The sequence below is a fragment of the Chrysoperla carnea genome, chromosome 5, assembly GCF_905475395.1.
Source record: "Chrysoperla carnea chromosome 5, inChrCarn1.1, whole genome shotgun sequence".
NCBI lineage: Eukaryota > Metazoa > Arthropoda > Insecta > Neuroptera > Chrysopidae > Chrysoperla > Chrysoperla carnea.
In genome coordinates, this window is record NC_058341.1 from 59,978,516 (window position 1) to 60,002,473 (window position 23,958).

General features: G+C 29.8%; 1 protein-coding gene across 1 annotated transcript; it reads left to right on the forward strand.

Moving 5' to 3' along the window:
- The first annotated feature begins 37 nt into the window (after positions 1–37).
- LOC123301660 (cyclin-T2) lies at positions 38–23,680 on the forward strand. Its single transcript, XM_044884500.1, has 9 exons — positions 38–326; positions 3,668–4,017; positions 6,854–6,899; positions 6,972–7,062; positions 8,230–8,472; positions 9,766–9,847; positions 11,302–11,764; positions 12,389–14,351; positions 21,972–23,680. Exons 1-9 carry the CDS (start codon positions 181–183, stop codon positions 22,116–22,118), a joined length of 3,531 nt encoding a protein of 1,176 aa, XP_044740435.1. The 5' UTR covers positions 38–180; the 3' UTR covers positions 22,119–23,680.
- Positions 23,681–23,958: the final 278 nt, after the last annotated feature.

Here is a 23,958-nt window from a genome sequence, read left to right on the forward strand (position 1 = left end):
ACATCCAACAAATAATTTTAGTTTGAGTTGACAAAAATATTGTGTGAAATATTTGCTTTTTTTTATAAATGAATATTTATGTTAGAAAAAATAACCAATGTTGAACTGTGATTTTCATATTTATTACGCTTTGTGTATTTTCACTTCAATTTTCCCTGTGTTTGGTGTTGTTAATGTTAAATGGCTGCCGAAGAAAAATGGTATTTTGCCAAAAAGCAATTAGAAAATTCACCAAGTCGAAAATGTGACATTGACAGTGATAAGGAATTATCATACAGACAACAGGCTGCAAATTTCATTCAAGATGTAGGCCAACGATTACAAGTGTATCCTTTTCATAAAATTTTATGTGTTTATATAGATATTTATTCAGTTTTTCAATCGAAAAATTTAGGAAAATTCAGGTCATTCAACTTAAAACAATAAATAAGTTTGATCAAAATAAGTGACCTCATGTCTATCCGCCATATTTGCCCGGTATTTCCATATATATAAATCATATGACAAATATTAATTTTTTTAATTTATATAATCAATTTATTTACGAAATTTTATTTTTAAGTACATTTCTCATTTAAACAAAAAGTTAAAATCCATGTGCTTGATAATTTCTTTAAAAATTTTCTCAAAATACGAAGTACGCATTTAATTTGCAACACATGATGTAATTTTTACAACATGTCTGATTTCAAAAAAAAAAAATTCCTTACATTTTACGTAAATCTTTTATGTTGTGTTAAAAATAATCTGTTGATAAATATAATTTTTTTTTATTAATGGTTCAATATAAGAGTTGACCTACTTTTTATAGGCCACACATTTAGCCTTAACCTCATACAACAAATTATATTTATTTTTACAAAATTTTGAATAAAGAACAATTATTTGTTTTTGCAATTTTTATTTTTATCAAATTGTTAATTAAATGAATACCTATTATTAAAAATTTATTTAAGAAAATGGTTATTATTATTAATCAATAGCTTAACTTTGCCCATATAAAATTATTTTTTCGTATTTTATTGTTCATTTCACTTTTCTTGAGTTTTGAGATGTTATTAATCTATAAAATTTATGTTATAAATTATTTTCTTTGCCTTTTGACTGTTTTAATAAACAACCTTGAAATAGTATAATATTTATTAACTAGGAAATGATATACAGGGTCAAATCATGCTCCTTCAGTAATTATTTTTATACTATAATCATTAAGAATTTCATGAATTTTTGTCTCCCCTCTCATTTTTCGTTAAAAGTCCTAAAATAATTTTGAATCTACGATGATTTGCCTGTTTTTAAATTTATTTGAAATAATCAAGAGTTAGACTGATATTTTATTCTTAAAATAATTTTATTGGACCAAGAGCCCGTGCTAAAAAGATCAAATTTATGTTAATCTACCGCAAAGTCGTGACCATCTGAGGATTAAAAGCTGATTGAACATAAATACAACAAGTGAAAACAAACAATTGACTGAGTTAATTGTTGAAATACCATGTATAGACAGTGTTGATTACTCTGTCACATTACACATACATACATGTCACACATACATAACTGATAAAGCCATAACCTACATACTATACAATTTGCGCTCTCACGGATAATCAGTGATGTTTACGAAAAAATGTTTCAAACAAAAGTTGTTTATTGTTTTATAAGAAACATTTTTTACATGTAAACTTTTGTTCTATCTCTAACGGTTTACAAGATGGGTCCTACGGACCCAAGATCCAATTGACCTATGTAGCTCATTTACGAACTTGACCTCACTTTTTACGTCCTCAGTACGCTATAAAAATTTCATCTTGATATCTATTTTCGTTTTTGAGTAATCGTGATGACAGACGGACAGACGACAGACATACAGACAGACAACCGGAAATGGACTAATTAGGTGATTTTATAAACACCTATACCAATATTTTTTTTCGTAGCATCAATATTTTTAAGCGTTACAAACTTGGGACTAAACTTAATATACTATGTATATTTCATATATACATGGTATAAAAAGTAAAAGCGTGCTAATAATCAGTAAATGTGTTATTTTTTGGTTTCTAGACAAAGAGCTTTGAATCGATGGTAAAATTTGTGGTAAGATCTGAGGAAATGATGTGTTTCTAACGATCCGTTACATGATTTAATTCAGGTTACTAAATTTTCAATCAGCCGCAAATAAGATCGGAACTCCAACTCATTTTTCAAGTTAACTACCGGTTTATATATATATAATACAAGTTAATTTTTTAACCCTTGCCGATTGTTAACAATGTCGAAAATTCGTAATTACCAAATTTATTTATTTGAACTAGATGGGATTTAAACGGCGTGTTGGTCATGTATTCTTTTCCTTTTACATTTTGGGGTTATTTCAAGGTGCTTTCAGTTGGCCTATGTGAGCTCTTGGTCTATAAGTTATTTCTTTTCGAAAAATTTCTTTTGATTCATTAGATATTACTCTTAAGGTAAAATTAGTGTCCTAATTCTGTATGAACACTATTTTATATTTTCTGTTAATGCTCTAAATGTCTAAATAAAATGGCAATGAATGGCAAACTGTAAAAAGTTATTTGTTTTACAAATAAATTTTTAACTATGCTTTAATTCGTTATGAACGTTATTTTAAACATTTTTCTGTTGCTTGTGGCTGTATGGTTAGCAGACTGTAAAAAATTGATTATTTTTTCCGCCACTAGCTGACAAATTGTGAATAAACCACAAGAAAATTTGCCGTCATCACAACTTCATGACTATAAAATAACGAAGTCCCGAAGGAATTTCGAAAAATACGATTAAACGATACGAGTGATTAGAATCGAAATATTTTTAATATAATTTTATATTAAAAATATTCAGCTAAATGATAAAACATGATTTGATATGTCAAGATATGAAACTAGAATGATACTTCTGAACTATTTACCTCACGTCCTAAACAACATATCACATTATTCATTTGTTTGTTTTCCAAAACCAATGTAATCGTTCAGAAAATATTTTTTAAGTACAGGATGATTCAAAAATATTGAATGCAATTATTTTGGTATTGTATTTTTATCAATTTTTATAAACTGCTAGCCCATAATGAAACAAGGGTTTAATCGTCACTCGAGTGAAAAAAAGTCATTGACAACAAAAACAATAGATAAAAAACAAATCGCTCATTTTAATAAGGAAACTCATCTGGTTATCAGATTGGTGAAGATCGACCTTATACCGTCTTTTAGACTATTTACTCTATGATACAGAATTATTCTACGAACTGTAAAAATTTATGATTAAGCAACATCGTTTTCAGCCAAAAATGATATTTTCATTCTGTCTCACAGATTTAAAATAGGTTAGTAGTATCACAGCTTCGCGGCTTCTACTTAAACCTCGATCTTATTTAAGGATGAATTCTTGTTGACTTCGAGTTGAGACATATTTATTGAAATAAATATCACGATACTCGAAATAAAATTATATTTTGATCTTATTTGTAAACCCTTCTTTTTGAAGTGTTTTACAAATTGTTTTTATTTTTAATATCATCGTATTCAGTGCGATTATTAAATAAGAAATCGGCAATGAGTCAACTTCTTCAAACACTGACACCTTCTTCAAATATAGCCCTGAAAAATGAATTATAAAAAAAATGAATTTTCCTTAATATTGTTAACAGATCACAATTATGCATAAACACGGCAATCGTATATATGCATCGTTTTTATGTATTTCACTCATTCACACAATTCCATCGTTATTCGATGGCATCAGCTGCTTTATTTTTAGCAGCAAAAGTTGAAGAACAACCACGTAAATTAGAACATGTGATCAAAGTAGCACATTTATGTTTACATAAGGAGGCTGAAAGTACAACACCAGCAACGCCTGATGTTAAATCTGAACAATATGCACAAGCAGCACATGAATTGGTCTTCAATGAGAATGTCTTGTTACAAACACTTGGATTCGATGTTGCCATTGATCATCCACATACGCATGTGGTCCGATGCTGTCACTTAGTTAAAGGTATTCTTTAATTCGATTTCTTTATCAATTACTCCTCAATTTACTGGTACTGGTTCTGTGCACATTTTTGCGTAAGATAAATTTTACTTCGGAAATATTAAAAACGATATCTAAGACAAATTTTTGAACGGGTGCCAAGTCGTCAAATGAGGCAAAAATTCTTTTTTCGGTTTTCTATTTTACTGACGAAATGGTACCCATTTCTAATAGTCTAGCCTACCTACATTTTTCCGGCCAAAACCGGGATGCAAGGAATCAATGCATGTAAAAATTGGAAATGTTCCGTGGAATTCAATGCTCTATTTTTTTATAAACTGACATCAGGGGATCACATTAAAAATGGCGGTCAAATTTGGTAGAAAACGGTTTATTTATTTTTTTTAAATTGGCTTTCTATCAAAAAAATTTCGTATAAAATCTATGTAACTATTTATTTCGAATTCATCTAGAAAAAAAAAAGTTGAAAATTTCATCTTTTTAAAACGTCCGCAATTTTTTGCAAAAACATTTTTTAACGAAACTTGGTGAAAATTTAGCCACTAATAAGAACAGCGTTTTGCAAATTTGAAAAATAATAATTATTTACAAAAGCTTTTTTTTTCGTAAAAATGGATTTTTACAAAAACTTTAATATTTTTCAAATTAACAAAAACGGTCTTCTTTGGCTTATTAGCGGCTAAATGTTCATCAAGTTTAAAAATTTTGTTTTTTATAGACATACGGGAGTTTAAAAAAATGGAATTTTTAACGGAAGCCTACAAAAATTTTCCGATTTTTTTCATGTATTGGTTTCCTGTATTTCGGTTACAAAAAATTAACATTGCGCCTAAAATAGGCAGATTAGACCATAACTACTTTTACATTATTTCGGTTAGAAAAAATTAACATTGCGCTCAAAATAGACAAACTTGACTATAACTAGTTGAACAATATTTAAAATATGATTTTTTTCTGATCGAATTTAAAGCATTCAAAGTTATTATACATGGTGTCCAAATAACTAGAACATATGAAAATGTCGAGGAAACTCGGAATACTGAAAAATTCAGGAAAATGACGAGGAATTTAATTCTTTTCCTGAGAAAAATTAAAAAATAATTTTTAAAAAAATGTACCAATACACTATAAAATATCAAAGACAACGGGGCGAGGTGGGGTTGTGTTATAAATTGTACTGAAATGCACCTCCGAATTTATAAAATCGAGATAAATTTCGTGAGCTGAAATTCGTCATATAGAGATGTTTACTAAGCAGCTCGATATTTTAAAATCGGGGGCTCATATTAGCATTTGTAAGGGATTTCAACGGGAAATGAGCATACAACATATCATTAGTTGTCGTTTCGATTACGTCATAGCCGGATAACCTTCTAAATGTTAACTTGATTATCGAGTGAAAAATACTACTTGGGGTTCATCTTATACATTTCCTAAAAAAAATTATCCATACACGTAATTTCTAACAGAACCATTAGCCAGATTTTGGATTTAATCTTATGGGATCATGGATATAATGTCTATCTTTTCACCAACATTTTCATTATGGTTATTGGAATTAGTTTAATTAACTATCTTAGGGGTAAATTTTAGACATTAATTTTTCTACACGTTCTATCGGAGTTTGAAATATTTTACTTCTGTTGCACAAAACCATGTTTCATTTATTTAGACAGCAATTAAATAAATATCCTAATCATTTTTGTTTCGAGTAAAATAATTTAGATATTAGGAAAATCTATTTTAATTAATAGTATACAATCATATTTCATCTAGTTTTATCCGATTTTTAACGCAAAACATAGTATCAATTAAACGAAGGCAATGAAAAGAATTTCATTTTATCTTTTAAAAAAGTCGTTAAGATCGTTATTAAAAATAGGTCACTTTGAAAAAAAAATAGGTCACTCGTCCAAAAAACCCAATAAAGCAATTGTTCCATCAACTGTATGGCATGTAGCGTCGTTCTGATGAACATAAACGTCATCCATGTCGATACCATTAATTTCAGGCCAAAAAAGTCAGTCAACATCGTTTGGTAAAAGCAATCCATTCACTGAAACGGTTGCACCAGCATCATTTTCGAAAAAATATTGCCAAATGACACCGCCACTCCAAAAATCGTACCAAACGCTCTTTTGTTGTGAGTGGAGAGGTTGTTGGGCTATTTCTCTTGAGTTTTCGCCCCATATGCGACAATTTTGCTTATTCACGTACCCGGGCAGATGAAAATGAGCCTCATCAATGTGGGAAAAAATGTGATGGAAAATTCCATCAAAAGAATGACCATACGCAAGAAGTGCCGCAGCGGATATTTGGTAGATGTTCTGTCTCTTCTATCATAAATCTCAGAGTTTGTACTTCGGTTAAAAATATAATTATCAGCTCTTTTCACAAAAATATTGGGTTTTTTTTTTAATTTAAAATGGTTTCTCTTATTGAAAGCCTCTAAAAACCATGGACGTTAACATGTTTGAATCTATTTTAAAATAGAACACACTTTAAAAGGAAGGAGAGGAGGAGTATTATAAATTTTTCAGTATGTTAGCGACAGAAATCGGAATGAAACTAGCGCAGTATGATTGTAAATATTATTTACTACGAATTTCATTAATGTTTGTTATAAAACAGCACCTACATTTATTTTTTCTACTTAAATCACAAAATTAAAATTAAAAAAAAAATGAATAGAAAATGAATTTGAAATATAGTATCTTGTTAGATATTTAGGTTCCTTTCAGAGCGTTGTGTTTGTATTGTGTACATTCTCAGTCACTAAACAAGTGCCTGTATTTCTCTTTCATGTACGCTTTATTACCATGCTGCGTACAACTTACAGCTTCAAAGGATCTCGCTCAAACATCATATTTTTTGGCCTCAAATAGGTATGTGTTCAAATCATATTTGATATGTAATTAAACTTGTTTTTATTATTTAATAAAATCTCATTTTTACAGTCTACATTTAACGACAATGTGCTTACAATATAAGCCAACCGTAGTAGCCTGTTTTTGTATACATTTAGCATGTAAATGGTCAAATTGGGAGGTAAGTCATTTTCAGTTTCTTCGTTCATTTTCAGTTACGTCGTGCGAATAGCATGGCCGCGAATATTTTGTATTTGTTTATTTAGCACCTTTTGCTCACCGAAGTAATTATTACAGCAGAGAAATTTTGATTTACGGTTATCTCAAAAGCTTTATAATTTTTCGCAATAATTTTCATGAATAAAAACTCATTTGGATAGCAATTGTTTCCTTTTTTTCGTAAGTTCAACGGGTGAAGAGAAACACCACTGGGAACTATTATTCTATTTAAGTCATATTCAGAAATGCCTCACACAATGGCGTGCATGATAAGTTTCATCCGACATTTTTATTATTATTATTATTATTTTCTTAAGCGCATATTATGCTAGATATATGCTCCTGGTCGAGTATATTGTTTGAACTTTGAGTCCCCATATCTCAAAACTGGTGTTTTCAGGCCTTTAGGTACTTGAGGCCTTTGACGGCAACACTAGTAGCTCAGTTGGTTAAAGCGTAACCAACGTAAAGCGTAAATTCCGTTCGCGGTATGCCTAGGGTAGAAGGTGCACTCTGAAAATAGAGGAGCGGATAAATGAAATTATAATAGGAAAAGGTGGTAAAACACATATATGATATATAACAATGGGCTCTATAGCCTAAGTGTGTCCTTCGTGGACAGCCAACTATTTGAATTCATAGTTCGGAAATTGCGATACATATAAAAAATTGTGGAGTTCTTTATGAATAGAAAAAAATAATTTGTGAATAAAACAGGGCCATGAAATTTTTTATTTTCCCACCTTATAGCACAGGCTTTGTTAGTTATCGCTGAATAGGTCGTTAAAAATTGACTATGCCTTCAAAAATTGAATAATGTTTCTAATTGGATTATATTTTAGTAGGATAATTTTTTCATGACAATGTTTGCGAAAAATTGTAAAAGTTATTTATAATTCGATATTTTACCCTGTTTGTTCGCGGATGGTTAATTTTTTAATATTTTATCCAAGAAATGCATCAAACAATAACCTTTTTTTAAAATTCATATCTAATAACTGAATTTTAAGATGAAAACCTAATTGAGATGGAAGCCATTCAAAAGTTGTGAATTATATTGTATTCTCCCTAATTAACCCGAATTAATAAATATACTTAACAATAATAAAAAATCGAAATTTAAACTTAGATTCCGCCATCAAGTGAGGGCAAACCATGGTTCACGTATGTAGATGAAAGTGTCACAACGGAAATGTTGGATGAACTAACCAAAGAATTTATCAGTATTTATAATAAATGTCCTTCCCGATTAAAGAAGAAAATACAAAGTATGTCAGCAAGTTTAGGTCAATCATCGGGTAGTCAATCATCGAGCAGTCAAGGTGGCGGAAGCAGTTCAAATTCACAGCCAGTTAATTGTAATTCACCAATGGTAAGAACAAATATATTTTTCATCAAAATTTCCATTACTATCTGGCGTAAGCATATATTAAATTTCATAGAATTTTTAATGTTTTTCTTTTTATATTACGAGAAAATTGTATTTTTCATTTTTCGTCTTATAAATTCGAAACTGTATTTGATTGTGATTTGTGATTGACAATAATAATATAGCCTCACTAGGACATAGAATTTTTGCCAAAGAAATTTTGTTTTTAGCAGAGTAATACTGTGACGTTATGTCAATATCAATTTATTTACCGGCGTGTTTTTCTAAGCGCATAACAAGCGATGAAAAAGAGCAGCAAAACCTAAAGAGGTGATCAGAGAGAAGGAATTTTCCTTAAAGTTTTGTTATGACGTAAAAATTTCTAAAATATTTTTTTTGAATGTTTTGAATAAATCTAATAAGCAAAATCTATAATGGCGGCTAAAGCGACCTCCAGGGGGCTAGAAAACTTAAATTTACTGGCAATCCCTTGACTATTGCAAAAAATATTGTTTTCCATAGAAATGTAAAACAATTTACCAAAACTTATATCAAAGAACCATCTTTTAAAATTTTTGTCTGTCTGTTTGTTTGTTCCGGTTAATATAATCTTCGAAAAGGCTGGGCAGATGTTAACGGGACTTTCAATGGCATATAGCTGATGTTATAAGGAGTATCTTAGACTATAAATTTATCTTGCCATGATAACGGTTGCCGGAGATATAATGATAAAACCAAATTTTCTTATAACACGTAGATAATTATTTAACCATCCGCTTCTTAAACCATGAGCTCCGGGTCAAAAGCCGTCTAACTGTCAGAGAGATGGAAGTAAAGTTGGTGTTTAGGGGCGGGTTACCCAGAGACAAGTGGGTTGAAGGTAGTATGTGGTGGATTTGCTTTAAAATTGGCATTAGCTATATTAGGCTATAGAGGTAAAGCCTATAACGCGATAGCCTTTGTTTTCAAATTGAAATTTCCCAGCAAAGTGGGCGGATAAATGTCTATAATAAATAAAAAAACATTTTACATTTTTGAGAAAAACTCGTAGACAGTCAATTCGTTTTCATGTTGGGATGGCGCATACCCAATTTCACCGCATCAGGTAATAATTTTTTTAGCACGCAAAAATTGTAAATTTTTTATCCGTCTACATATCTAATATGGCTGCTGATTTATATTAACTCTTAAGCCGGATTTATTAAAGTGGTTTAATAACTTCGATTAGAGCAACTATAATTTTGTTATAGAGTATAACATATACCTTTTAATGTATATTTATTTTTGTTTCCTCAGACTGCAGATAACAAAAAATTACAGCCTCAACATAAAGATCAAAGCTACCATCAAAAGGCTCATCACAATCAAATGAAACCAGGTAAAACAATTTGAAAGTGCACCAAAAACTGCGTTCAGGAATATCACCTTCGTTATTTCCTTCTTTTTCTTGTAAACAATTTTGATTTTGTGTTGATCTAAATGCAAACTAATGCGCGTTTTTCGAAAAAATTTATTGCAAATTGTTTACGGATGTTGAAGTGAGAGTGTTTTGTGTGTGTGCAAGTGCAAGTAAAATAAAATATCCAAATAAATTCCAACAGACATAAAAAATTTCATTAAATATGTTTGCCCATTTTGGCCACCGTGCATGCTCATTGAGACTTTTGATTAATCTGCCATCTACAAAATTCTGCGATACGAACAAATTTTACCTAACCAAAAGATTAGTGTGAGGTATTTTTAAGCGAAATTCGAACGTAAATACACACGTGTCTACGTACTTACAGACACCGCGAATAACCTAGCCAAAATGGATTCAAAGATACTTAAAATCGATATTCTCGCTGATAACTCAACATCGTATTATTTCACGATTACAATATTTCTTTTACTCAATACAAGAAAAAATTTTAGATTAAAGAGGGTGTAAAAGAGGTTCAATCCTTTTATCTAATTTGGATTGGAGAGATAGGAAATTTATAATGAAGCATTTATGAGAATTTTACAAAGATTAAGCCTTGGGAATTTACCGTAAACACCCGATATATCAAAAACTATTTAGACATTCTAGAGAAAATGATATTTCGGTTGGGAATCAAGTCTCCAACTATCGCACCTAATGCTTTATCATTAAAAACTGATTTATCTCACAGAATAAAATTATACAGGGAAGACTATTTTAAGCTATTATGGCTAACACCTCGTTTTGTAGTTAACCAACCAAAAAATAGCTTAAACAAAAGTTTTAAAGTTTGATAGGAGCATCATGTTCTGATATGAAATTGGCCTTAGTTCTACGGGTTGCTGTAATAGTCAGTGTAGATTCTTAAATTTAAAAGATAGAATAACACTCATTAGAAAGTTGATCCTCATAAAAAAACTAATCCTTTTTATTTAAAACATTTATTAGCGTATTTTCTTTCGATTAAATGCAATAATGGAATATATTTGAGTCGCATTTCTTCCGAAAGCTAATGGTTTTCGAAAAATGTTTTAAATAAAAAATGTTAGTTTTGTTATGAGGATCAACAATCTAATTTAAAGTGTTATTCTATCTCTTAAGTTTTAGAATCTAAACCGACTATTACAGCAACCCGGAAAACTAGATCCAATCTGATGTCAGAACATGATGTCTACCATCAAACTTTGCAACTTTTGTTTAAATTATTTTTTATTGGTTAATTACAAAACGAGTTATTAACCATAATATATTAAAACGATGAACTCTTTATAGATCACAATATTATATTTGCTTTTTCTGTGTTCCTGAACGCACAAATGTGAAAGATTTATCAAAAATATTCTAATCCAAAATAAAATTGAAAATAAAAGGTATTGTACATCCACATCGGCCGCCACACGATCCAAATCTCAACTACAATGAATACAAAGAAAAGAAAGAACGTGAACGTCAAAGTATGGGAGCACCTGGTGGTTCATCCTCTCATAGTTCCTCTTCAATGCCTGGTTCACATCATAAACAACTTCCACCGGGTAGCACATCATCAAATAGCATACCTCAAAATCATAAACATGGAGGAATGCCACCATCTGGTACATCATCTTCATCAATACCTCCACAAAACCGAAACCCACATCATCGAAGTAGTAACAGTAATGTTGATCCAAAATTAAAAATGCATCAACAAATGCATCCACAGCATTCAAATCGACCTGGGAGTCAATCATCATCCTCTCATCCTAGAATGCCACCAATGGATCAATTACATCGTGATCAAAATCAACATATGCGAAACTCTACGAATGATTCGTCATCAAGTAGAGAGCATTATCGGTTAGTATAAGATAATTTTTACTTTATTTCAAAAAAAAAATTGTGGAGTTTTCAGCTTTGGTAACAGGTTTAAAGTAGGCTAAAATTCATGAAACCAAAAAACTTAAATTTTAGTATAGGCTATACGGATCGATTTCTAAATATTTTCTTGAAAAAAATGATATTGACAAAAATGACAGGGGATAGCTGTCCTACTCGGAATCTGGATTCATACATTTAGCTAGGTAATATAATTAACTGTATTAGGGGATGCTCCCCCTCTTACAAACAATTCCTGATTTCCTTTCTGTTAGACCAAAAAGTTGGGTGCGCCTAAGTTCATGATTTGAATATTTTTTATGTAATCTATGAAAGATTCCATGTGTTTTTATTGAGTAATTTCCCGTTTTTCCATTATCGCATAAAATACTTCGGAATCTCGGCCAGTTTTTATGCTAGAAACTGGGTAAAGAAAAAAAAAAAGAAGATAACTTTGTTAATATTGATTTTTTGAAAATACTGAAAAATTATTTTTTCACGAACCCTAGAGGTAATAAATATTTTATTTTGTAAATTTTGGTCTATTTAAAACTTATAAATTTATATTTTCTTGTAACGGTTTATTCAATTTTTTTTATATGCTAGATTACAACAAATGAGTCGTGATATAACTGCACCACGTGAACAACCTCCACCCCAAGTCCCTCCAACATCATCGTCGAGTGGGCCTAGTGCTCCACCTTCATCAGGTAACATAACAAGTGAACGTGAATTAATGAAAGAGCAACAAATGCGTGAACGACATCAAGCTGGCGGTAACGCATTACAATTCATTGAAAATTTATCAAAAGACAGTTTATTACGTGAAGTGATGGATCGATCCACACCTCAACCGACAAACAATCGACCTGAAAAACATAGACCTGACTTATTTAAAGACCTTTTCAAAGATAGCAATAATAGTGTTAATAATAGTGATATTAGTGACAAACAAAAATATGAACTAAATAAAAAATTAAGTGGTACCCCAATGGTTGTAAATAATGTTAAACATGATTCTTCATCCTCATCTTCTTCTAGACATAATCGAAATGATATTAAATCAGCACATAAACAACCTCCACCACCCATTCAACAACAACCATCTTTATACAACAACAACGATCAAAATAAAAATAAATCAACTACGCTGAATGTTGATAAAAAGTATCCACCAGGTGGTAATGGTGGTAATGTAACTTCCATACAGCAACAAAGACCGAAACAACCGCCTTATACGTCAAATACCTCAACACCATCAACCGATTCGAAATTATCAACATCAAGTCCGGGTATACAACAAACGAATGATTACCATCGTAATGGAAATCATGAAGAAGCTCCTCCTAAACCAATATTAGCAACACCTCCACTAGCAACAACTTCTTCTACCACAACAACATCATCATCGTCCTATAAACAAAAATCAATATTTTCACCAGAAAAAGATTCACCGAAAACACCTGTGAAAAAATTAAAAACTGGTAAAACGCCGCCTGGGTCTAGTGGTAAGAAATATGATACAGTTCTAAATGATAGTATGGTACCACCAGCGCTATCACCATTTGGTTCTCCACCACCAGTTGCAACAACCCCAAGCACACCAAGTAGTGCTGCAAAGAATCGTAATCGAACCTCAAGTTCTAGTTCTGAACCAGAACTAATGGTTGTACTCAATAAATTAGAATACGATAAATATTTAACGAAAGAAAAGGATAGTAAGATTAAGAAAGAGGAATTGGAACATGATAAATATTTAACAAAGGAAAAAGAAATTAAAATTAAAAAGGAAGAATTAGATTATGATAAACGAAAAGAAATAAAGAAAGAGGAAAGCGTTGTGCCAAAAGAAATGAAAACCAAAGAAGAAAATTCTGTTCAAGCAGTTAATGGTATTGAAACAGATCCAACCGTTATTAGTAATTTATTAAAGGAAGTTGTTACACCTCCTATAAATCATTTAGATGTTAAAAAAGAAGAGGAGGTAGTGATACCCTCACAAATAGTAAACGAATTAATTCCTCAAGAAAGTAAGAAAAGCGATCATCATAAATCTGATAAAAAGAAGAAAAAGGATAAACATAAACATAAGGATCGTAATCGTGAGGATAAAGAGAAAAAGAAAAAACATAAAGATAAAGATCGTGATCGATCAAAGAAAGAATCATCTGAACCAACAACACCTGTTGCTCCGCTAAAAATAACAATACCGAAAGATAAAATTACTCCAGAAGGTGGTTCTGGTTTAAAAATAAAAATACCAAAAGATCGAATCAAAACTGATACAATATCATCGAATTCAAATCAAATGGGTGGACTTAAAATAAAAATATCCAAAGATAAAATTGTTGAGAATAGTGGAAATGATGCAGGTGGTGGAAGTAGTAATTCTGGTGTTGCTAACAGTAATCGAAAACGTGATCATCGTGATAGTGGGGCTAGTGAACATGGTGCACCGCCAACGAAAATATCAAAATCATCGTCAAGTAATAGTGGAAATTATCGTACATCATCCTCATCAGAAAGTTCACGGCAAAATGGACGAAGTTCATATAACAATAAACAACAGGTAAGATATTCAGATAATCGATTTATTAATAATAATTCACAAGCTATCTTATCAAAATCATCATCAAATGTTAATAATAATACACCACCTACATCGATAACACCTGCACAACAGCATTTCGTACAACAGAATCAATTTTTTTATCAAAATTATCCCCCACCAAATATGCAAATACGTTCAATGCCTCCATATCATCATCCACAAATGTATGATCCAACTGCATTGTATTCATCATATTATCCAGGCTATCAAATGTATGGTACACCTGCAGATATGTTTGGTGCACCTCCACCACCTATACCAAATATGGTATCGTCACAACCAGGTATAAGTGGTGGAGGGCATGATGCACCACCACTGCCTCAAGGTCCACCACCAAATAATCCACCACCTCCACCCCCTTCTCCGTAGGTTTTTCTTAACAGAGAAGATGCATAAATTTAAATAAATTATAGAAATTGCGGCTTATAAAAACTTTTACGGAAAAGTTCTTTAACAAAGAACTTGTGCTTTAACAACTTCCACTTAATTCTTTAAATATGCTAACTGCGAATTCCTCACTCTCCAATGTTTCACTAAACCTCTAATTTTTTAACTATGAAAAATAAACCCAAGATTTTCGTAACTTAAATTAACTTACTCTGTCGGATTCAGTAAAAACCATAGAGATGATAATACCATAGACATAAAAAACGTAATAAGTGAATTCTTGGCCACAGAGAAAGAAACGTAGTCTTATCTGGCCTTCTTCTGCGAAAAACCGTTTGGGCGGCGACTTTGCAGCTCTATGGTATTATCTCTATGATAAAAACTAATTTTTCATGTTTATTTACGCTTTTTTACGAATCAACTGTAATGCACGAAATACAATATTCCAGTATTTCAAACTAGAACAGTAATTTAGTGTTCTTAAAATTTATCAATTAATCGAATTTAATTATATTAAATTTTAATTATCTGCACTATGTTATACTGTGCTCTATTAAAAAACTGGCCTGATGTATCTTAGGTTTAAGGAATAAAGTATGAAGAAAATGGATTATACAGGGTGCGACATTTTGCTATATTATGGCTTACCAATCAAAAAATAACTTAAACAAAAGTTGCAAAGTTTAATCAGGAATATCATATTATGACATCAGATTGGGCCTAGTTCTCTGGGTTGCTTTAATAGTTAATTTAGATCCTAAAAGATAAGAGATAGAATACCACTTCAAATTAGAAAGTTGATCTTCATAAATAAAATAACATTTTTTCGCAAATCGTTAGCTTTCGGTAAAAATGGACTTAAAAATATGTCATTATTGTATTTAGTCGGAAGAAAATATGCTAGTTTCAGAAAAATTTTTACCCAAAAGTTATGAGGGACAATAAAGGTCATTCGACTGTGTTAATAACTTTTAAGCCCAGGTAAATTTTCAAGATAAAGGTTACAGGACCTTGAAACTAGAATTTCATGTTATGGATATAGGCGAATGTCGTCTAATGCCCTTGACAACTTTTTGTTAGTGCATTTTTCTGTAGCTAGCGGTTTTCTTTCGATTAAATACAATAATGATATATTTTTCCGAAAGCTAACGATTTTCAAAAGAATGTTTTAAATAAAAAATGTTAGTTTTTTTTGTGAGGATCAACTTTTTACTAAGTGATATTCTATCCCTTACCTCTTAGGATCTAAATTGACTATTCAAGCAACCCAGAGAACTAGATCCAATCTGATATCAGAACCCATCTAACTGTTCTGATGCCCCTCTGAAAGTTTGATACCCCCCATCAAACTCAGCAACTTTTGTTTAAGTTATTTTTTGATTGGTTAACTACAAAACGAGCTATTATACACAATGTACTATAATAGTCCACCCTGTATGTATGAAAAATTGTACAATCTTCATTATTTTCCAACAGATCGAATTGGTTAGTAAATTAAAATCATGAATAGGTATGCTATAGGTAGTTAAAACGAATGTTTAGGCGACATTTTATAATATTTTTTATGAAATGCTTGTGACATATCTAATTTGCAAGAAAAAAACTGGGAAGTAAGGAAATTCGTAAGTAATAAATTCGAATTCACAATTCCTAGAAAAACATTTTTAAAGCTTTGTGTGACTTTTAATTTTAAATTCTAATAAAACGTCATTGGCGGCTCTTGACGTTTCCCTCCCAAAAATTACCCAGTTTAAAATATGTCCAAATTAAATATTTCACTGTTTTTAATAAAAGAAGGCATGTGATACAATTTCCAGCACTCAAATTATCATTTGCGTGCGACTGTTTAGCAACAAATTTTAAGTGGAAAAAGTTTTTGAAATTTATCGATTGGATGAACCATTTACGAGGTTGGTCTTCGTTAATTATATTTTATTACTGAACAAAAATTTTCTGTAGTTGTAGAAAATAAATTTTGATTACTTGAGCAAATCATTGGTTTAGAAATTACTATAAATTTTAAGCCTTACAGCTGTTAGACTAATATTCACTATTCAAATTTTTTGAGAAAAAAGAATTTTGCTCTATTTTGGTTTTTAATAAATTTTGGTGCAAGATCTAAGACTTATCAAATACATAAAAATAAATTAAATACAAAATTATAATTATGAAAATAAACCTCGTGAAAGTTTTAAGATTAAAAAAAATCGCTTTACCTAAAGTTGTTCAACAATATTTTTGAAATTTGTTCAAAGTTTTAGTGATCGAATAGTGCCAAATGCGTCTTCTCTGTTAATAATTTAAAATCGTGGTGGACCGATATGAATAAAATTAAGTTATTTTAACTCTAAATTAAAATTTACATTGAAAGAGATTTATCTTATTAAGGATCTACACAACCTAATGTAATAATTCGATTAAAAATTTAATATCCCTTTTTCAAAATTTATTTCGGTCAATACAAAAATGGGTATTCTCTTACATGCATTTGGAGAATAATAATAATAATTTAGAAAAAGGAGTTTTTTATAAAACTTGAGAAAAATGACTATCCTATGATTTTTGCTGTAGTATTTTGAATATTATGATCATTTAACCAAGCTTTGTCAAGCATGCCTACTTTTGGTTACTTTAAACCTGAGAAGAGGCTAGTTTTGGTATGGGATCTTATAAATTAAGTATCTTAAACTTAGCGAATTTTTTGAAAGACTTTTTTATAATATTTTCAAAATGTCTTAAAAAATTAATATCATTATTATTTTACATTAAAATGTAAAAAAATATAGCGATAAAGTGTATGCCAAATAATTAGTAAAATAAACTTTTGCACAATTTTGTCCTGAATATTTTTTTCCCACAAATAAATTTTATTAATTGGTCCATAAGTTACTTAAAAAATAAATTCTATTCTGGAGTAAACACATTACGAGATGAAAATAACTTAATTTTATTTAATTAATACATAGGTTATGACTTTTCTAATTAAATAGAAAAAAGATTTTAATATTTTATCTTGTGTACGAAATTTAAAAAAAAATTTGTTTAAACAATTTTGTATAAAAAATTCATTTAACAAATTCTTTAACATTGGAAATTTATTATCATTGCTCATTTTTAAGCTTAAATAATTTTTCAAAAATTTTGCATACTATACAATTAAAAGAATTTCGTATCGTTAAGTTAACGAATTCTCAATTTATCGATCAAATACACTAAAATAAGTTAATCTATTTTTATCTACTTTCTATCATATTAAAGGACAAATCCGTTCCAACCTTCCAACTCTACAAAAATTTTAAGATTAACCTTTGAAGTCAAAATAATGTAATTCGACATGCCATAATTTAGCCATGGTAAAATTAATAAAAAAATTATTTTTAAAAGTTTCTTTGTGCCACATTCAAACATACTTGCAACCATCATTTTGAATCAATTTACGAAAAAATATTTCAAAATAAAATGGAAAATTATTTAAGCTTTAATTTCTCGATCCTCCTTAATCATTTTGCTTTATTTGATGCATGAATGTTGTGATTGTTGTTTTGAAATTTTGTGTGATCAGTTTTTGTGTGTCTTTTTCTAGATTATACGATACTAAAATGCATTATTCCTGTGACAAACATGCAATACAATATACAATTAAAGTGTCGTATAATTCTTGAAAAATTATTATGGTCCAAGAGAGCTGACCGTAAGAAGGGGGAACTTATTATTTTATAAAAGTATATTTTCATGAAGGTACTACGATTGCCTGTGGAGAGTCTGCGACGAAGAGTAGATAGACTTTAAGAGAATTATTCTCTTTGGATTTCACATTTATAAAAGCGTGAAAATATCACCTTAAGATTTTAGATCCCTTACTTTTTTATATTGAGGCGAATAAAAAAAATAATTGTTTATTAGACTTTCTGCATCGACCTTACTTGCTATCGAACCCTGAATAACAAAATAACCTCAAAATCTCAAGAAAACCGTAGTAAACTCATATTTTCAACTTTTTCTGATAACTTTTCGAAAAATGAAGGAATTGAATTGAAATTCTGAAAAAAGATGTAACTTATGATCATAAAAAAGTGTGGTAAATTTTAGCCCGATACATAACCTCAATTTTGAGAAGTTGATCTTAAAAAATTTTCCGACCACTTTTTCGATCTGGCAACATGCATTTATATCATCATTAGGATAATTTGAAGAGAATCGTATAAAAAATTGGGCTGGAATAGTTATTTGTACTCATGCGCCGTTCGATTTGAAATAATAATGTAGGTTTCCAGATACTCTTATCGATGAGACAGGCGACAATCTTCTTTTGAACATAAGCAATTTAAGCTTTTGTTGAAGTAAATTTTACATTTTTATAAATGAAAAAGCAATTGCACAAAAATTCGATATTATTATAGCATCCGCTACTCTCGCAGTACCTACACTTTTAAAAGATAATAATAAAATTATAGCTCGTTTAGAGGTTCGTCTTTTTACGGTCAAGCTCTTCGCCTAATATATTTTGGCATTTTACCCTTTTTTACTTTTATATACAAGCTACAAAGTAGTATGCAATATAAAGGTATTATTTTTTATATTTCTAAAATATGAATTGTTCACGGGACAGTACCCTGTTTTGTTAAATGATTAAAACATACTTTAAACTTCGTGAGTGACTTCCTTTTGGCGTATCTACCAAATTGATTCTATACGGTTTTTTTTCAACAGTGCTACGTTTTCAAATGAGTATGATAACGTCATATTTAAGTTACAATTATTAAAAAGTACAATATTTTGCCCGACAAAAATATTGCGCCAGTCAGCTTGTCTACCACCTCGAACATGTTGTACTTAGGTTTTTTTTGTTTTTCAATACATACATACTTCACTTTTTGTTCTACAAATTCCCTGCAGCGTTTTTTCAGACGGAGAGCTTAAATATGATATTATCATGCTCTTTTGAAAACCCAGCACTTTCCAAAAAAGTTGTAGAAAGTTTGGTAGACTCGCCAAAAAAAGTCACTGACGAAGTTTCAAGTATGTATTGATCATTCAATAAAAAGGGTGCTGTCCCGTGCACTAAAAGCACACCGACAGCAAATTTAGAAGTAATTGTTTGTATACTGATAATAAAACGGGTCCATTTCTATTAGACTGTAATTTATGTAGATAGATAATTTTGCGAAATTTTTTAAGTAGAAACAAGTGCTAATATATTTTTGGTAATCCTGAAAGATTTAAAATTCCTCTTTAATAATTTCAAATACGAAAATGCCAATATTATTGTATTAAATTGTCTTGTAACTTATTAATTTGAAATTGTTTACATTCTATATCGAAGGTGAATTTGTGAATGTGTATTTAATTACACAGAAATTGCTGAAATATAACATCGAATGACTGCGAATATTTTCAGACAAACTGGAAAAATTTTTTAACATTGTAATCGACTACGTTTTACTTGAATTAATTTATTCTGCAAATAAGCAAAATCAAAAGTTCATCAACTCCGAATCCGAAATTGTTTAGTCTAACATTGTTCTATGATCCTCTAGAATCTATAATCCATACAGAAATATAGTTCGACCAAATGTATTTTCTGGTGTATTTTTAGTTACATATTATAATCAAGAAAATGTTTTCGTTCTCGGTTTTTCTTTTATACGGCGAACGTATTGTAAAATACATTACAGAAAAATCTCTACAACAAAGGTCAAAAATAATTACAACAGTAACAAAAAAAAAAAAAAAAAGCACAAAAAGACATGTTTCTGAAGTTCTGGACATCAGAAATGCTCGAACTGCATTTTGAAACAAAGTTAAATTTATTAAATTCTAAATATGATTCGGCAAAATTAAAATTTTTGTGAGTATTTTGTGATAATAATATTTTTATGTGTGTATTTTTTCCCAATTTTGTCGAACCATATCGAGAACTAACCAGGCTAACAGTGTTTTCGAGTATATATAAAAGTATACAGGGTATACTCTTCAGAATATTATTATAGAATAGTATAGATTAATGATTAAGATATATTAGATCATACCCTTGGAACATTTTCGCTTCTACTTCGAAGTTTTAAAGTACATACATCGGTTTTGATCAGAATGATGAAAAATTTCCGAGGTTTCGCATAGCTGATTCAGTTTTCATTTTGCAAACACCCAGAACTCTACCGTGATTACTGTATAACCCAATCATCTTAGTTAAAAAATGGTCCATTTCGGAGTCTTATGAAATAAGCTGAATTTTCTACAAACCTTTGTTTTGATAATGCAAATGTTGTCTTAAAAGTCAAATATGCACGTACCTTTGTGCAGGGTCAATATTTATAAATATAATTCCAATACTGACCACAACAATGACAGAATTCAACGTTTAAACTGGGATTCTTTAATTTTTTCTTGATTATAATTTCCTCTCGAAATTCCATTCTGCTATATAAGAACATTTAATCTTTCGATGAAATACATCAAACAATGTAACAATATCACCATAATAAAATATTCGTGCCACTTCATACAAGACAATTTAATATATAGGCTGTTCCTAAATCACCAAACAGAAACTTAAAAGAATTCTTAACAAAATTTTAAGACGAAAAGTCTTATGACATTTTTTGATCTGACCGTTTACTGATTAAGGCTTCGTTAATTATCGTTTTTAATTTTAAGAAATGTTTATTATCAGCAAAGTTGGGAGAAATTAAGTTTGGTATAATTTATCATCATTTTTCGCTAAAGTTAATATTTACGTTCGAAGTTCTAAATTAACAAATTTGAATTTTTGTCGAAATTTGTAATTATTTTTGGGGTAAATTTCTACAATTTGTCCAAAAACAATTCAAAATTTATATTCTAGAGCTTTTAACATAAATTTTTCTGTATTAAAGTTACGGAAATAATTGACCTAATAATAAAATTTATAAAAACTTTAGTTTTCCTTTTATTTGTCTAGAAATTCTTAACATTATACACGCTAATTAACGAGACCTTAATCATTATCGTTGCGTCAAATCTTATAATTTCGTAAGGAATTAATTATTTCTGTTTGGTCCGGTGATTTATGGACACCCTACATTAATTAATAAGGTTTTTAATTTTATAAAAAGAATTTTTTAATTTAATATATTAATTAATTAATTAATAATATAAGCTTATTTTTGTTATTTTGGTAATTACGAATGTGTGGTGTGGTTTGGCTTGCAGGTCTCGCTCGGTGGTGAGGGTGGTCAGGTGGGGGGCGTGGCCGTAGGCGTCTTGCAGCAGCAAGCGCAGTGGAGCACGCAAGTCAAGTTGGCCGAATCTAAATATCACAGCAAAGTACCCGGTAGCAACAAACAGCCCCCAACATAGCATTCATAAGATATAAAAAGAAAATAATTTATTTAAAAAAAGAAAAAAATTAAATTAAAATTTAAAAAAAATTAAATTACACAGTAATTATAATTGTATTAAGTATTTATTTAAAAAGAATACATATATATTTAAAAATATATATTAAAAATCCTACTGGAACACTCGGTACTGGAAGCAGAGAATCAATCATACCGAACGTTTTTGTTGTTGTAAATAGTTTAAAATACTCAGGTGATCTCATCCTTAAGCTACACACTACTTATCATGTAATAGGACCCAATCATATTAGATTTTAACTGCGAACAAATTTCTAGCTAGCCATATTTTACACAAATATCTTCGCTTGGGTGTTTTAATAAATAGGTAAAATTCCCCATCGATATTATAAGATATTTACAATCAAAGGTCTCAAAAAACTCCTCTTTTCACCTTGATAATCACACTTACAGCGACTCGGAAGACAATGAGGGTTATTATAAAAATTGTAGGTAATTGAATTTTCTATAAAATAAATCCTTCAATTTTTTCGATCACACCAGTAGTTATATTACGTAGAAATTATTTTACCATACAAAATAAGAATTTCACAATTCAAAAAATGTCAAGCGGTAAAACTTTGAATTCAACTTCATTAAGCACCAGCAGTCTGCCCAGACTTCTTCAAACTTCTTTATACGACTTCATAACAGCTTACTGAGTTTCAACTTTAAAAAATTAAATTTATCGAAATGGCTGCCATTAAAAAAAATTTTCTCATTACTAACATTTTTTAAATTGATGGTTTTTCATGCTTTGTTTCTTCTATGTATTAATTATTTACTTTTAACTCCAAAATTTTGTTACATGACTATTGATAAGTGCTAAAATTCCTATGCGACCCTCAATTAAACCAAACAAAGTCATTTAAAAAAGATTTATTCTCTATTTCAAAACTCTTAAATCGGTCAAAATAGCGAATGTGTTAAATTTTTTGAAAGATTGAATCACTGATCAATTAACGAATATGACTTCGCTGTTTGACTACTCAACATTATTTTTGAACTTCTAGTACGAAGAAAAATGTGAAGGATCTCTTTGTAGAGAGTTTTATGGCCTACAATTTGTATAACCCTCGTTATCTGTATCACAGAAAGCGAGATAAACAGGAAAAAAGATAGTTATTGAAATAAATATCTCGATACACGAAATAAAATTGAATAACACTTAAAGGAGTTTTTTTTATCTTTGTCCGTTAATATCAAAATAAGTTTGACACGATGTCGATTAAAACTTTTTAACCTTTCTTAAAACACTTATGCAAAGGTGCCTGTACAAAATTCGGCAAACTGGAATTTTTCTCGCAGATTGGTTTTTTATATATCTAAAATGAGTGGGCTAATAATGTTTTTTGCTTGATACATAGATTAAGCCAACTTTTGAACAGATGGGCTTCATATTTTTATAATTGTTTTATTTTTTTCTTTGAGAGCATTTTGTACGCGTGGAATGTATTAATTATTTGAATCGCATATCATTTTATTTCGACGTAATTATGCTCTTATTTTTGGGAGACATCATTTATTCATAAACTAATTACAAAACAAGAAGCTTTTCTTTAACTGTGCATTTCACAAATCATATTAAAAATTTTATTTCATTTTAATTATCATTCCATTTATGAAAACAAATTAATGCTTATTATTTAACATTAAAAAAAATAAAAATCGCTGTTTAAAACAATTTACAAATCGAATAACCTTTCTGTTGATTTACGAAAATGAAAAAAGAATGGCTTAATAAATGTATAAAAATATTATGTAGCTAATATTATGAGTTGAAATAATTACAAAAAAATTTA